The sequence below is a fragment of the Oncorhynchus masou genome, chromosome 29, assembly GCF_036934945.1.
Source record: "Oncorhynchus masou masou isolate Uvic2021 chromosome 29, UVic_Omas_1.1, whole genome shotgun sequence".
In the NCBI taxonomy this organism is placed as follows: Eukaryota; Metazoa; Chordata; class Actinopteri; order Salmoniformes; family Salmonidae; genus Oncorhynchus; species Oncorhynchus masou.
In genome coordinates this window covers 99,128,614-99,144,690 of record NC_088240.1, presented here as the reverse complement: position 1 = coordinate 99,144,690, position 16,077 = coordinate 99,128,614, and the positions used below count along the sequence as shown (strand labels likewise).

Sequence of the window (16,077 nt, the reverse complement as noted above, 5' to 3'; positions counted from 1 at the left end):
CCATCCCTATAGCACTTTAAGAGAAGAAACTGCGTCCTCCGGTGGAGAGGAGAGGGAAGCTATGGAAAGGATGGGGGCGGTGATGTCATGATGGTTAACTTTACCCAATACCTCGGCCCCGGTCCCGCACCAGTCAGCGGGGAACAACACAGTTTTTTTTATGTGACAGAAGAAAGCAGTAACTACTCCGGCAGAAGTACGGGAAAACGGCTTTGTATGAAGAAGCGTAACTTTACGCACAGGCAGCAGACAGTGGATCAAACTGAACCCACAGACGTAGTAGTCTACAACCCACACAGAACCCAGTGGGGTTCTGAAGAATAAGAAAATGAATCGGAGTTTAAGTAAATCGCAGTCTTCTTTGCAGTATCGTGCGACAGTGGAAGTGAAAAGCAAAGTAAGTAGCCGCGCGGGAGTTGGGCATCCTGTTTTATTGGCTGACTATTGTTCCATTTGGAGAGGATGCTGTCTAGCTGCGCAATGTGCTCCCGATAAATGGAAGAATAACGGTCCTTGACTACAATTATATATAGTCCTACAACCAATATGTCACCCTAGTGTAGGCTACTGTCATTTCAAAAAATGCGTTTATGCTTTTATGGTATGAAATAATCTGTTTACCACCAATGTGGTGGTCCATTCACCCATTAATTTCTATTTTTACCTGTCATAACATATTTTAGATTCTAAGTAATGTGTTATTACCTGCATATGTAATAGCCAATATTATGGCTATAAGCTAGATAGATTTTCTGCTCACAATTCTTGGCTGATCTACAGGTACATGTATATTTTGCTCCATATCATAGTTTAGTCCAGTAGCCTAATACATTGCTGACACTCAATATCAAAAACGCATTCGTCAATGAATTGCTTTGATTTGTCTAATAAGTATGGAAAGGACAACTTTTCTTTATCGTTCAAAGTTTCTCCGAAACATTCTGTCTTTAGTATGGAGCAGAGTTCAGAAGGTTTTCTCTTAACCGTTCCAACCCCGGGGAGTTCCAAGATTTCTACAAGCTCATCCTGCGCCTGCACCGTCTAACCAGCAGTGACGTCATCATTGGCTATGCAGATATCCAGGGAGAGCTACTACCCATCAATAACGATGGCAACTTCTGCAAGGCCGTGTCCACTGCTCCTACCTTACTGCGGATCTTCATACAGAGACAAGGTATACACCCAGAACAGACTAGACCAGCCAGTTGTTTTACTCTGAAGCCCTAAACACAACTAGCTGTAATTATGCAAGACTAAGCCAGTTATTATGGTTGTCTGTCATTAAAAAGGTAATAAAAACCAGGTAACATCGATAGGCTTCAATAACACTGAGATAACATATCATCCAAAGCTGAGACTGGAATTCAAATATCCTTCTTGCAAGCCTTCGTCATACGGGATTTATCAGAGTTTGCATCAGGGAAGTTGTTTATGTGTGTCTCCACCAGCAGCAGAAGGGGAAGTAATTTAGTTGTCCAGGGTTGATGTTTATTTTCATGTAATTGCTGTGCGCTGCTATTTTCGTATGTTTGTTTACATGGTGGACTATCTACATTTGTTTCCCTTGTTTATGTACCCTCAGGAACTCCTGTTTATATAGTTTGTAGAGAATCAGAACATGTTCTGCAGCAATCCTTTCTGATGTTGACAGTATGATTTATGCCCTGGTTGTTGTGCTAAGTCAGAAGTTGTTTCTTGCCCACATTGACCCACACAGTAAAACAAACAATGCATCAATTTAGTTGCATTGTAGCCCTTAGGGGAATTAGACTAGTTAGTACATTTGACAAGTTTTGCTTTTCAAGATGTGTACTCACAGATTTCCTTTTCACAGAGGAAGTAGACGACAATACCTTCTGCCCCAATGCCACTGTGACGCGCCGGAGGAAGGTGCCAGCGATCCCCCTGCCACGCGGCGACGTGAACCGCAAAAGGCCCACGGTCCTCATCAGCAGGCCGCAGGACTTCCGTCCCATCTCGTCCATCATTGACACAGATTTCCTGCCCGCATCTCAGCGCCGGGTGCGCCTTTACCGCCAGGGCTCAGAGAGGCCCCTGGGGTTCTATATCCGGGATGGGACCACTGTGAGGGTGACTCCCCACGGCCTGGAGAAGGTACCTGGGATCTTCATCTCACGGCTGGTCCCTGGAGGCCTGGCTGAGAGCACAGGGCTGCTGGCCATTAACGACCAGGTGCTTGAGGTGAATGGGATTGAGGTGATGGGCAAGGTGTTAGACCAGGTCACAGACATGATGATCGCAAACAGTCACAATCTTATCATCACGGTGAAGCCGGTGAACCAGCGTAATAACATAGTGCGTACCGGCAGCTGGATGTCGGGGATAAACTCAGGCAGTGTCAGCTCTTTAGACTACCAGAGTTACCACAGCACGCCCATCTGTCAGAGTTACCACAGCATGCCCATCTGTGTGGGAGCCTACAGTTTCACTGATGACGAGCTGCAGAGCGACGAGGACTTGGACATTGTGATTGAGAGAAGACTCAGAAACTCATCCCGTCGCTCCAGTGCCTCCACCTCCACAGCCTCCCGTTCCCAGGCTTGGTCCCAGCCCCAGCAGAGTCCTAGGCCTTCTCCTAGGCCATCCACCCGACGCCCTCCCCGTCGACCTTACTCTGTCATCTCCTCAACCTCCTATCACTCACAGCCCAGCCTCACTAACCTGAACCTCAGACTGAACCGAGACCTGACCCTGCAGCAGCACTACGGCAGCAGCCCAGCCATCAGGGAGATGAATGGAGGTGTGTTTAACCACAGCAGCCTGCTCACCCTGAGGACAGAGCTACGACGCAGCCTGGTGCTACAGAGGGGAGGGGTGGAGGAGGACGGAATGGTCATCACCTTGTGATTCTACAGTCAGATTCTAGAACACTACAAACCACAGGGAGGGGAGGACGGCACATAAAAATGGCCAGAATTAAGTGAATGGTATGGTATAAAACACGTGTTTGATTAAACCACATGTTTGATGTATTTGATACCATTCCACTCATTCTGCTCCAGCCATTACAACTAGCCTGTCCTCCCTAATTAAGGTCCAACCGACCTCCTGTGCTACAAACACTGCCAGCCTTTGTTATAACTTTTCAATGCTTGAGACGGAGGAGACGTTTCTTATTGGCTGGGTCCCAAATGGCACCCCATTTCCTATATAGCGCACTGCTTTGACCTGGACCCTGGTCACAAGTAGTGCACTATAAAGGGAATAGGGTGTTGATGATACATTGTGAATTCAGGGATCTGACCTTTTGAACCCACTTAAATGTTGTCCCTCTCAGCGTCAGTCTCTCAGCACATTTGAAACCACAAAGCGGAGCTCCTAAGTATTTAATATGGAAATAGTCATGAAACACCATTATGTATTATTAGTAAATCCAGTTCTGGCACTTGTTGTTATACTGTGACTGTGCATGTCCTTTACATGTACTGCTGATGCATTGTGTAGAGAGAATGTATTATCAAAGCTACAGCACTGTTGTGGTTTTATTATATCTCACAAGTGGCACAGCGGTCTAAGTCACTGCATCTCAGCGCTAGAGGCGTCACTACAGGCCCTGGTTCGATTCCAGACTGTATCACAACCGGCCGTGATTGGGAGTCCCATAGGGCGGCGCACAATTGGCCCGTCATTGTAAATAAGAATTTGTTCTTAACTGACTTGCCTAGTTAAATAAAGGTTAAATAAATATGTCTAATGCCATATATGAGGAATAAATCCTTAACTATCCCCTTAACAAAATATCAAGCCATTACGTGTGTCCCAAATGTCATTATGAACTGTGTCATTATGAACTGTGACATTATGAATTGTGTCATTATGAACTGTGTCATTATGAACTGTGTCATTATGAACTGTGACATTATGAATTGTGTCATTATGAACTGTGTCATTATGAACTGTGTCATTATGAACTGTGTCATTATGAACTGTGTCATTATGAATTGTGTCATTATGAACTGTGTCATTATGAACTGTGTGAGCCACTGGCATTTGTATCTGTGAGTTTTCATCCCTTCTGTCCACAGACTTTGATTAAAGAGCATGTGGGCTAAATATCAACCACAGTTTCAGTTATTTGTGATTTGCTTACAGTAGGCCCGTAGGTTTAACTCAAAGATGAAACAAAACAGTCTCCCTGACCCACTTCAACAATACAGATGTAGACCATGCTTGCTGATAAGTTATCAAAAATATTGTTCAAGTACCTAATGCTTGACCCTGTCTTGAGCTCACATCTGACCTGGTATGATATTTGTTGTCATAATGTTCTGCTTATGGGAAAATGACATTGACCAGAAATACTTAGAGCTGCAGAAATCTCTCATTGAACCAGGCAAATGTGTCCATTTGCATTCTAGAATTCTATATGTATTCCATTAAAATTCTTATTGTATTCTATATTCAATATGAAGATATGCCATGTTTACCTATTGTAGTTTATTCCCCGTAGGTGTGATTTCACAGGGTGCCCCAAGCTGCAACAGGTATGATATGAATTGATGTGTGTGATACACCTGGTGGCAACAGGTGTGGTCCCCAGTGGTGATCAAGGTCAACTCAATTGTTCTACTGTGCTCAAAATGGTCCAGGGTAAGAATTAGAGACACACTCATTTGATTGGAGGGTCATGACCATGCAATATGTTAATGAGCAAACGTCACTTCCTCACTTCCTGTGCGCCATGTTTCCTATCAATAGTTGGATGATGCTCTTCAACAGAACAAACAAAAGAAATGGTTGATTAAAAATAGAGGAAATTCTGCCATTATTGGTATTATAGGCGAAGAAAACGATTTGATAAGTGCATGCCGAGTATTTCATGGTATATTTTTCATAGCCGTGTGGTGCGCGCGCCTAAGCTCTTCTCCACTCGGATTGGTGAAAACAGACTCACGAGCACGCACTCTGTCGAGAGCTTTCTCTTCGACTGCCAGGTCGTGTAAGGTACACTTTCCCAAATGTATCTTCACTATATATCTGCATGATTAACATTGTGTCCAAAACGTTGTTGCAATTCACCAAATATTTAAATCCTGCCGCCAAATGTGTATGAGTGGTGAAGTTACCTCAGTGACCTGTCTGTGTGTGCATGCAAATTAGGCAAAATGCGATGCTAGCATCAGTCATCCAGCTAGCTAACAACTGTTTTAGCTGGCTTGCGCAGATGCAGTATTATTATGCATCCTGATTATTTATCAGTGGTTTATTATTTCTCTGCTCATTCTTCGTAGTTATTTGCCAGCCAGTAACATCCAACTGTCAGTGTGCCATTCACAGAATTATGTAACTTCTCTTAACTGCAGTTTTTCGCAGCAGACGAAGTGACCAAATGATCAGTTTTACTACTTGGCTGGTCATTTTGGCTGGCATTGCGTTCATGTAGCCAGTAACGAAAACCGAGGAACGTACCATTTACGCCAACAATGACTAATGACAAAGTTGTTATCATTTTATATATAACTATTTATGGGATTCAGAGGCAACCGCTTGCTTGGCCTACTAATCAAGAGGCACCTCCACTAAATGCTGCTTTGTATCACTGACACTGAAGTGGTTACTGTTTACAGTATATACAAAAACAAGCTGATTTAAAATGTATTGTTTTTATTTCTAGGCCTACCTCTGGCTTGTGAAATGACCCTTTTATTTACTGCTGTGTTTTGCTCGTGCAGGGAAAGATGTACCAACTACCTGTGGAGAAACTGGACAAAATCAGACAATCAAGGAAGAGAGTCAAAGATATTCTATGTGACATTGGACTTGACAACTGCAAAAAGTTGTTGGATGTAAGTTCTGTTTGTACACTACAAATGTTCAAGCACAGATATTAGTGGGACCTTGTTCACTGTGGCTACTCTTAATAGAATATTGATAGATTCATTTTTGCATTAACCCTATCTTGGTCTATTTTGTTTTCCAGGATCTTAAATGCTTTGATGCAGGAGACGACTGTTTTGAGAACACAGACTGGGAGGATCTAACGGACGGTTACCATGGCAAAAGGAGAAAAAGGGTACGCTCATCATTGTGGACGACAAGTCATTTATTATTCTGTCATAATAGCTGTTGCAATACTGTAATATGTCTTAACTTTATATTGTAAATGTAACATTCATATTTAAATCACATGCTAACTTCATCATTATTATTTAAATCACTCAGTGGCCATATCGCAGGGAGATGCTATGCTGTGCCCTGTGCTGGTTCTCTACCCGGTCATGGTACACCTTCAGAGGACACGTCCAGCGCTGTCACGAGGAGGAGGAGGACATCAGCGCCCTGTCCTCCTGCCCCAACTGTTCCTTCATCAGCCAGCCTGATGTCACCAATCAACACATCAAGCTGTTCCACGGGGGCTCGGCCAAAACCACCAGTGCCTCATGTACTTTAACCTCCACCACGTCCCATACTACCATCCATTCAGTCTCCACCACTGACGTAGGAGACAAATACTCGTGTCGAGGCTGTGGGTTCCACGACTCGCTGTTCTATGTCATGAGAAAACACGTCCTGGTGAACCACTACGGATCGTTGTTGAACCGTTACTATGGTCACCGGAACGAAGCAGAACAGACAGTGGGCGGGGTCAAATTGTCCACGTTCTTCTGCAGGATGTGTAACATGCCGGCGGAGACGTCAGAGCACCTGCTCTACCACATTCTGAGCTCAGACAAACACAAGGAACTGCACGAGCACATCAGGCCCTTCATCGTCGAACACGTCAACACCAACCTCAAAACTAGCATAAGGAACGGCCCGCAGCAGAAGCTTCCGAACCTGGCTCCCAGGGCTGTCCAAAAAGTAGTCTCTCTGGTCTCCAAGAACAGTAACCAACAACAACCCAACGGAAGGTCCATATCAAAAAACCCTTCCACTGGTACTATGCTTCTGGCTGCTCCAAGTAACACAACGGCCCTTGTGTGTGGTCCAAACCAGAGGCACATGTTCCTCGCCACACAGGGTGCAGCAGGAAACGGCCTAGTACTCACTCAGCGGGCAGTTACTTCTCTTCAGAACCGTGCTGCCTTGCCCACCTCCACACTCGTCAAAGCTGGTCCCATCAGAATGATGCTGCCCAACACCCAGCAGAATGCCACCAAACCGTTACCAATAACAATTAGAGTTCCCCAACAACAACAACAGCCCCGACAGGTCCTACTTCCACCTGGTGTCCAAATCAATGTCCAAAACAAGATGGGTGGTGGTTCCCAGCCCTTTATGTTGACCCAGTCTGGTCCCAGAGGAGCCGTCATGTCCTCCCAGTCTGTCCGTCTGGTCCCTACTGGCAACAAGGTAAACGGCATGCCAACCTACACACTGGAAACTGTTCAGGTTGCCATGCCAGTCCAGTCTGCTGGGGTCACCCAAATTGTCAATAAAGGTGTGCTTGTGACGCAGAACATGACCACTCTACAACAGCAGAACAAGCCGTCGACTATAATCGTCATGGGAAACGGTACGGTGTCCAATCAAGCGGCTGGCACGGCCGTGATGAACCTGACACAAGGTGACAACGGCACTGAGAAACCCAAAGAGTTGGCTGTGCAGACACAATTTCTGAAGAAGATGGAGAATAACACAGTGAAATGCACAAGATGTAAAACGTTATTGTCGGAGAAGGGTATTTTTCAACATTTGTTGCATGGTCTGCAGTGTTTGCTCTGCCCATTGGTGTTCTATTCCATCCAGCAAGTCATGGTACACATGGGTAAGGAACACAAGCTCTCAGACAAAGCCAACTGTGACGTCCTCAAAGAGAAATATCGTCTGGGAATCAATCCCCAGGGGGGCCTTTTGTTTCCCTTTTTTGACATGAGCGCAACTGTCCCTAAAGACCTGCTTGCAGACAAGGAGCTAAATGTGGTTCTGGTCACATCGACTAAAGACCGGATCTATCTGAAGCTGAGACGAGAGTCCATCAAGTCAGCATATCAAAACCTAGCAAAAGACGGTTGTCCCTTCTGTCCAGAGAAGCCTCAGAACGGGGAGGATTACGAGCTCCATCTGAAGACAAAGCACCACATTGTACCCACTATACATGCCATACTGAAGGCCCCAGCATTCAAGTGTGTATACTGCCTGGGGGTGTACACAGACAAGTCCACTTCCAAAACCATCTCCATACACGTCCAGCGCTGCAGGTGTGCCCCCAAGGCAGCCAAGGATGCAGAGAGATTGATCAACCCTGATCCAAATGCCCAGACAATCAACGGTGGCGTGCCGGCCGCTGCCCTGGATCAGAGCAGACCGAGTAGGTCTAGGGAAGCGACAGGGGGCGCCACCCAGCAGCAGGTGGGGCACAAATCCAAACCTGGTGCTTTTACATTTGACCCCACTGTGTCCCTGGTGCTGGATCCCACAGGAATTGAGATGCTTCCCTTCCAGGATAGAAAGGAGTTCCTCACCAGATACTTCCACCAGAGGCCCTACCTGTCGAGGAAAGAGATGGAGGCCCTGGCGGGCCGTCTGTGGTTCCAGAGGACTGATGTGGCGTCTCTGTTTGGGGCGAAGCGCAGCCGGTGTATGAAAGCGCTCCGACAGAAGAAGACTAAGGTTCTGATGGGGTTTAACTGGACTGAGCTGAGCAAGCTGAAGCACGACCTTGTTGTTCCAGAGATTGAACCTGAAAAGAAAGCTGAACCAGGGAACGTAAATGTCTAACTCACTGTATGCACAGTCATTCTGCAGACAGAATGCATTCAAAGTGAGTCAGTGTGCAAAAAAACAAGGAAATATATGAACCAAATTGCAAGCTGTGTTTATCTAGAAGATATATTTAGGATGTATAGAAAGAAACGGTGATAGCCCTTGTCATTATTTTCTTATTATAAAAAGGGAATTTTAAAAGGAAACGATGTCATCGAGACAACATTTAAAGACGAGAAAGAGTCATGAGAATTAGATGTCCCTTTTGAGGTCATGGGGGGAAAAAAGTCTGATTTAGTATTTTGTCAATTAACACTTGAGTTTATACATGGACGCATTTTGACAAAAAAAAACAGTGTGGACCAATTTGTTTTTGTACAATTGTAAAGAGTGTTTAGTAGAATTGAAATGTGTGTAGATATTTTATAAGATCTGTTAATATACCCAAGAACTTGTGGACACATACACTATTTATTTGGAATCTCATGTCATTGATAACTATATGTACAGTATAACTTCACAGCCTGGGCAGCTTGTAAACACGCACTATTTGGCTCAAAACTAAAGCAGTTTATTAGCATAATATGCTGTAGTATATAATAAAGTGACATTCAAGATGCATAGTACAAGTGCCTCGGTTCTCCTATAGAAGTTTTCATGGTGTGCTAAATTAAAGGATGTGTTTTTCCTTCTTTTCTAGAGATGAACTCGTTGATCAGTGTTTTTGTTTTGCACATAAATTACCATATTTCTTAAAAATTTTAGTTTGTTTCTTTATTGGGTTTGGCATGTGGATTAAAATGAAATAAATATAGTATGTCCTGGCTTGAAATACACCCAACAAGTCTACTAGTAGATTTTTAAAAATTGTATTAACAATTTGAATTAATATTATCTAACCTTATCTGTGGTATCATCGATTGTGAATTTATTTCTAGCATACATTGGGTGTACAGGCATTTTACTGCAGTAGAGTTACAAGATATTTTGAACAATAGTGTCCCAGGCTGCTTGCCTGGAGTAGGTTTAGATCGGGCTAAAGTAGTGGAGTAGTGGTGAGGTTTTAATGGGTGCAGGGTTAGTTGGTAGGGTAATTGTTTCACAAAGTGTATTGAATACATGCTACAGAATAGTAGGCGGATACACAGCCAATACAGTAGGTGGCGGCCTACGCCTATTACATTTGTTTGCCACAATACCAAAAAAGAAGTCGCTTTGACAACGATTGCTTCTGCCTTAACCCATTCCTCATACAGACATTACTAGTTGTGCAGAGTGATGTTTATATACATGCTAGCTAGGTAGCTGGTGTGCGACCGAATTTTTTAACAGTTTGAGTAACATATGAATTATGTTTGGAATTAATACATACTCAAGAGTAAAACAATGTCTAGTTCTTCAGCATTACGCGAGCAGTTGTATGGCTATGATGAAACGGAGCAGCGGCAGTGTCGAACTTGATCCTCAGCATCGAGTCCATCATTTGAACTGCGAGCGCCGTTCTGTCTCATCAGTTTGTCATGACAGAAGAGATTTTCACACTTCTTCCAAGTGTGCTGGTAAAAACTTATTGAGGAAGTTTGTCAACAAAACAAAGTAAGAGAACGTTATGGTTTGACGTTTTGGTAGCAAGCCCTGAGTTGTCTGATTTGATTCATCATGTCTTGCTAGCCTGTTTGAGCCGTCATGTCAAATCCTTGTCACGCCAAGCATGTTTGGCTTGACAATAAGTTGTTAGCATGAGCACAAACGGATCAGGTACCAGGCTCCTCTTCTGCTATGACTTGAGTAACGTTTTCTTCATTGCATGTCTTCAACAGAAAGAAGCTCTGGTATGAAACACCGCCCCAGGTTGGTACACTGTCTCACGTCATGATTTAGATTGTAATTATGCTTATTCTCAGCCTGGTCCCTGATCTGTTGTCATTGGCATAACAATTCCGTAGGAGTTGTCAAGACAGTAGAAACAGACGGGCACTCAGGCTTGCTGTATCCGGTTTCACATTTTAACCTTTGTGTAATTCTGACAGGGGCCACCGTCCAGTCAGCACAGTGCTCTGAAGCCACCTAAGAAACGAAGCCAAGAGGACAACATGCGCACCAGAGTCCTCAACTCCATCCTGTACAAGGCCATCACTGATCTACTGAGCTCCCTGAAGTCAACAATCAGGTGTCCTGCCCCCCCCCCTAATGACTTAGATGCACTATTGTAAAGTGGCTGTTCCACTGGATGTCAGAAGGTGAATTCACCAATTTGTAAGTCGCTCTGGATAAGAGCGTCTGCTAAATGACTTAAATGTAAATGTAAATGTAGTGGAATCAGGACAGCCCACCACATCTAAAAAACCTGTGCTGTTCGGGGTTGACCACGACGCGCTCAACAAACAGATCCTGGACTACAAACTGAGGGTCAAAGACACTACCTCAAACACCCTGGCACCAGAGCTCACAATGCAGCAGCTGGAGGTGCTGGCAGAATACAGGAAGCAGAAGATAATGGAGAAGAAGAAGAAGTCTAAACGGCCCGTTGATGATGACATCACTCCTAAGGAGTACCTTCTGTCCAGGCACAGCCAGGGTCAGGAGAGGGAGGAGGAGGACGGCCGGGCATTCAGCCAGGAAGACGACCAGGTCCGAGAACTCATGGCTGAGGAGAGCAGGAAGTCCTAGATCCTTAGTTGAAAAGGTGAAATGCCAGTGACGAAACATCACAACTTGTCGGTTATCATCTCCATCACAGACCTTCCTATTCGGAAGTCCAACTTGGGAGAGTCGTTCCAAGTGGTTTGTTTCGCCGTCGGAACCTTGTATTTCTCACTTCCGAGGAGCATTGGAAGGCAACATGAATGACCAGTGTTCTGGAGATCCCCTCTCCTTACATGTGTGTTTTGGTAGTTTTGCACCAGAGATGAGACATGGGTGAATTGTTCATGTCAATAAACACTTTCAAAGGTATTGAGTTGGTCATGATACGTTTAATTGTTCATTGACTACCATTCCAATAGGTGTAGAAATATTAGTCAACAGGATGGGATGGGGGGGGGTGTATATAGAAAAACATGATCACCAATCTAGTCCTATAAAGAATCCAGTCCTGTAAATGATCCGTTGTAAACATTAAAAGGCACATCATGCAAAAACTGCAACTATGTTGTAAGTTAAGTAAAAGGCCGAGATGCAATCTGAAAAGGCTCTTGATATTTTAAAAGGTCATTTCCGATTAAGGCTTTTGCCTTGAATGTGATCTCTGTGAACGCCGTAACGAAGCCTTTCAAAGGCTCATTGTCCACAGCGTTACAGATTGAATCCCGCCATGAATATTTGAATTATCCCCTTACTAAATGACTTATACACTTCTATAAAAAGTACATTCCAAAATCTGGTTTTCTAAGAAAAGCCTTTTGCTATATTAAGTTGAATTAACGTAAGGATATGCTAATCACAGAGAAAAGGCATAAGCGATGAAATGATACATTTCAAGCCACTATGTTATTCCAATCAAAGCCATTGGAGATTGGTTGTGGGTTTCATAGAGCAAGCCAGGGTGGAGTTCAATAGGCAACACTGTAGAAAAATGTCTAGCAACGGAACAATGCAAATCTGTGTTCTAATTGGACCAAGTTCAGGTAATATCTCCCCGTGTTAAAAATGTCTTCCACCTACTGAATGACCCAGGATGAAACTGTTGACTGCTCCTCCATGCCTGCACCAACGCTCTGTCCTGCTCAGATAGATTCCACAGTATGCTCCTCGGTCTGCACAGCCTCTTGGACATAGACGATGAACTGGGAGGCGTCCTCTCCCTGAGTGTACACGGTGACCGTCTCCATGCCCTCCACATCATCAGACGACACCACCAGATGGTGCTCCTCACCCAGCCCCATGGAGGCTGCCTGCTGGAAGGAGTCCTGGATCATCACAATGTGGCTCCTCTGCTCCTCCTCCTCAGCCACCTGGAAGATGTTGGAAAGAGGATTGGAGTGGTATGTCCTAAATGGCAACATATTCCCTATTAACAAGGGCCCAAGCACCATATTCCCTTTTATAGTGCACTAAGTTTGACCAGAGGGCCCTGGTCAAAAGTAGTGCACTATTGGCACCCTATTCCCTTTATAGTGCACTACTTTTGACACTACTCTTACCTGCTCCACCACTGTCACTCTGCCAGGGACCATGGCCACCATGGAGGCTGCTGTGGCATCATTAGACTCCGCCCCCAGCTCAATGATCTGCTGCAGGATGTTAACCGCGGTGGGATCCAGCCCTTCTGTGGTGGTCGCCACCACCCCTAAGCAGAGCATTCCAATACATGAAACACAGTGAGGGAAACCCAGGATATATCAACTCTTTGTCACTCTGTTGTATGTGGCTTGACAAGGAGCCAAATGGCGTTGGCAAGAGTACAAACAGATCTGGGATCAGGCTAACTTGTCCTAACCGTTCTCTGTGAACCTGAGATCCTGGAGGGCCGACACGGCAGCTTCGGTCCCCTGGGGGTCCTCTGTCTCAGTGATGTGGAGGTACTGGGTAAGGGGCTCCTCCACCGACTGCTCCACCACCTCAGAACACACACAACACGGTGTCGAGACATAGAAAAACATCTTAATATTGACCATATATATATATATATAGGAGAGTATGAAACCTTACCTCCCATTGGTTGAGACCAAGCACCTCACTCTGAATCACTTTGAGGCCATGCTTGTTCTTCAGGTGTCTGTTCATCTCCCACTTGGTACCGTACACATAGTCACACACAGGACACTTCACTCCACCTAGAGATATAGGACAGTCACACACAGGACACTTCACTCCACCTAGAGATATAGGACAGTCACACACAGGACACTTCACTCTACCTAGAGATATAGGACAGTCACACACAGGACACTTCACTCTACCTAGATATATAGGACACTTCACTCCACCTAGAGATATAGGACATAGTCACACACAGGACACTTCACTCTACCTAGAGATATAGGACATAGTCACACACAGGACACTTCACTCCACCTAGAGATATAGGACAGTCACACACAGGACACTTCACTCCACCTAGAGATATAGGACAGTCACACACAGGACACTTCACTCCACCTAGAGATATAGGACAGTCACACACAGGACACTTCACTCCACCTAGAGATATAGGACATAGTCACACACAGGACACTTCACTCTACCTAGAGATATAGGACAGTCACACACAGGACACTTCACTCTACCTAGAGATATAGGACATAGTCACACACAGGACACTTCACTCCACCTAGAGATACAGGACACTTCACTCCACCTAGAGATATAGGACATAGTCACACACAGGACACATCACTCTACCTAGAGATATAGGACAGTCACACACAGGACACTTCACTCCACCTAGAGATATAGGACATAGTCACACACAGGACACATCACTCTACCTAGAGATATAGGACAGTCACACACAAGACACTTCACCAAGAGATATAGGACATAGTCACACACAGGACACTTCACTCCACCAAGAGATATAGGAGTCACACACAGGACACTTCACTCCACCTAGAGATATAGGACATAGTCACACACAGGACACATCACTCTACCTAGAGATATAGGACAGTCACACACAAGACACTTCACCAAGAGATATAGGACATAGTCACACACAGGACACTTCACTCCACCAAGAGATATAGGACAGTCACACACAGGACACTTCAATCCACCTAGAGATATAGGACATAGTCACACACAAGACACTTCACTCCACCTAGAGATATAGGACACTTCACTCTACCTAGAGATATAGGACATAGTCACACACAGGACACATCACTCTACCTAGAGATATAGGACATAGTCACACACAGGACACATCACTCTACCTAGAGATATAGGACATAGTCACACACAGGACACATCACTCTACCTAGAGATATAGGACATAGTCACACACAGGACACATCACTCTACCTAGAGATATAGGACATAGTCACACACAGGACACATCACTCTACCTAGAGATATAGGACATAGTCACACACAGGACACATCACTCTACCTAGAGATACAGGACTGGAACTGACATGACTGATTTTTTTTATTTAACTAGGCAAGTCAGTGAAGAACAAGTTCTTATTTACAATGACGGCCTCCCAAAAGGCAAAAGGCCTCCTGTGGGGACGGCGGCTGGGATTGAAAAATAATAACAATAATATATAGGACAAAATACACTACGACATAAAGAGAGACCTAAAGACAACAACACAGCAAGGCAGCAACACATGACCAAAAGGCATGGTAGCAACACAAGACAGGGTACAAACATGATTGGGCACAGACAACAGCACAATGGGCAAGAAGGTAGAGACAACAATACTTGTTTTTCCCTGTTAAACTTAGTTGAATACATTGACTAAGTCTTTCTGGATAAGAGCGTCTGCTAAGTGTGTCTGCTGAGCGACTCACCTTGCTGCTCCACAGCATCAGAGGTGGCTGGCCCAGGCCCTGCGTTACAGTACTCCTGGTTGGTACAGTATGAGACACAGAGATCAGTGTGTCTCTGCTGAGCGACTCACCTTGCTGCTCCACAGCCTCAGAGGTGACTGGCCCAGGCCCTGCGTTACAGTACTCCTGGTTGGTACAGTATGAGACACAGAGATCAGTGTGTCTCTGCTGAGCGACTCACCTTGCTGCTCCACAGCCTCAGAGGTGGCTGGCCCAGGCCCTGCGTTACAGTACTCCTGGTTGGTACAGTATGAGACACAGAGATCAGTGTGTCTCTGCTGAGCGACTCACCTTGCTGCTCCACAGCCTCAGAGGTGACTGGCCCAGGCCCTGCGTTACAGTACTCCTGGTTGGTACAGTATGAGACACAGAGATCAGTGTGTCTCTGCTGAGCGACTCACCTTGCTGCTCCACAGCCTCAGAGGTGGCTGGCCCAGGCCCTGCGTTACAGTACTCCTGGTTGGTACAGTATGAGACACAGAGATCAGTGTGTCTCTGCTGAGCGACTCACCTTGCTGCTCCACAGCCTCAGAGGTGGCTGGCCCAGGCCCTGCGTTACAGTACTCCTGGTTGGTACAGTATGAGACACAGAGATCAGTGTGTCTCTGCTGAGCGACTCACCATGCTGCTCCACAGCATCAGAGGTGGCTGGCCCAGGCCCTGCGTTACAGTACTCCTGGTTGGTACAGTATGAGACACAGAGATCGGTGTGTCTCTGCTGAGCGACTCACCTTGCTGCTCCACAGCCTCAGAGGTGACTGGCCCAGGCCCTGCGTTACAGTACTCCTGGTTGGTACAGTATGAGACACAGAGATCAGTGTGTCTCTGCTGAGCGACTCACCTTGCTGCTCCACAGCATCAGAGGTGGCTGGCCCAGGCCCTGCGTTACAGTACTCCTGGTTGGTACAGTAT

The 16,077-nt window shown here is 45.4% G+C and overlaps 4 protein-coding genes across 5 annotated transcripts; 3 read left to right on the top strand and 1 right to left on the bottom strand.

The window, feature by feature from the left end:
* Window positions 1–104: 104 nt before the first annotated feature.
* On the top strand, window positions 105–4,080 carry LOC135521056 (partitioning defective 6 homolog gamma-like). Its single transcript, XM_064946981.1, has 3 exons — window positions 105–397; window positions 952–1,174; window positions 1,835–4,080. The coding sequence occupies exons 1-3, from the start codon at window positions 329–331 to the stop codon at window positions 2,866–2,868; spliced, it is 1,326 nt and encodes a 441-aa protein (XP_064803053.1). The 5' UTR covers window positions 105–328; the 3' UTR covers window positions 2,869–4,080.
* Window positions 4,081–4,705: 625 nt separating this feature from the next.
* On the top strand, window positions 4,706–9,426 carry LOC135521055 (activity-dependent neuroprotective protein 2a-like). Of its 2 annotated transcripts, none has more exons than XM_064946979.1 (4): window positions 4,706–4,955; window positions 5,694–5,807; window positions 5,942–6,034; window positions 6,184–9,426. In XM_064946979.1, exons 1-4 carry the CDS (start codon window positions 4,827–4,829, stop codon window positions 8,680–8,682), a joined length of 2,835 nt encoding a protein of 944 aa, XP_064803051.1. In that variant the 5' UTR covers window positions 4,706–4,826; the 3' UTR covers window positions 8,683–9,426. The 2 variants fall into 2 exon arrangements, with proteins under 2 accessions (XP_064803051.1, XP_064803052.1); XM_064946980.1 differs by having other exon boundaries at window positions 4,847–4,965.
* Window positions 9,427–9,865: 439 nt separating this feature from the next.
* LOC135519873 (uncharacterized) lies at window positions 9,866–11,622 on the top strand. Its single transcript, XM_064945075.1, has 4 exons — window positions 9,866–10,263; window positions 10,488–10,518; window positions 10,698–10,815; window positions 10,943–11,622. The coding sequence occupies exons 1-4, from the start codon at window positions 10,019–10,021 to the stop codon at window positions 11,335–11,337; spliced, it is 789 nt and encodes a 262-aa protein (XP_064801147.1). The 5' UTR covers window positions 9,866–10,018; the 3' UTR covers window positions 11,338–11,622.
* Window positions 11,623–16,024, bottom strand: LOC135519872 (zinc finger protein ZFAT-like). Its single transcript, XM_064945074.1, has 9 exons — window positions 16,007–16,024; window positions 15,787–15,951; window positions 15,567–15,731; window positions 15,457–15,511; window positions 15,237–15,341; window positions 13,318–13,442; window positions 13,106–13,226; window positions 12,810–12,955; window positions 11,623–12,620 (listed from the first exon to the last, which is right to left on the bottom strand). The coding sequence occupies exons 1-9, from the start codon at window positions 16,022–16,024 to the stop codon at window positions 12,393–12,395; spliced, it is 1,128 nt and encodes a 375-aa protein (XP_064801146.1). The 3' UTR covers window positions 11,623–12,392.
* Window positions 16,025–16,077: the final 53 nt, after the last annotated feature.

Bases quoted from the DNA above. Each gene is read 5' to 3' on its own strand.
- LOC135521056 (XM_064946981.1), top strand. From the start codon at position 329: ATGAATCGGAGTTTAAGTAAATCGCAGTCTTCTTTGCAGTATCGTGCG. The intron at 398-951 runs GTAAGTAGCCGC...TTCTGTCTTTAG, and splicing joins CAGTGGAAGTGAAAAGCAAA to TATGGAGCAGAGTTCAGAAG. The intron at 1,175-1,834 runs GTATACACCCAG...TCCTTTTCACAG, and splicing joins GATCTTCATACAGAGACAAG to AGGAAGTAGACGACAATACC.
- LOC135521055 (XM_064946979.1), top strand. From the start codon at position 4,827: ATGCCGAGTATTTCATGGTATATTTTTCATAGCCGTGTGGTGCGCGCG. The intron at 4,956-5,693 runs GTCGTGTAAGGT...TTGCTCGTGCAG, and splicing joins GCTTTCTCTTCGACTGCCAG to GGAAAGATGTACCAACTACC. The intron at 6,035-6,183 runs GTACGCTCATCA...TAAATCACTCAG, and splicing joins ATGGCAAAAGGAGAAAAAGG to TGGCCATATCGCAGGGAGAT.
- LOC135519873 (XM_064945075.1), top strand. From the start codon at position 10,019: ATGTTTGGAATTAATACATACTCAAGAGTAAAACAATGTCTAGTTCTT. The intron at 10,519-10,697 runs GTTGGTACACTG...TAATTCTGACAG, and splicing joins GGTATGAAACACCGCCCCAG to GGGCCACCGTCCAGTCAGCA. The intron at 10,816-10,942 runs GCTCCCTGAAGT...GCTCTGGATAAG, and splicing joins GGCCATCACTGATCTACTGA to AGCGTCTGCTAAATGACTTA.
- LOC135519872 (XM_064945074.1), bottom strand. The intron at 15,512-15,566 runs GTGAGTCGCTCA...TGTACCAACCAG, and splicing joins TGAGGCTGTGGAGCAGCAAG to GAGTACTGTAACGCAGGGCC. The intron at 13,443-15,236 runs GTGAGTCGCTCA...CTATATCTCTAG, and splicing joins TGAGGCTGTGGAGCAGCAAG to GTGGAGTGAAGTGTCCTGTG.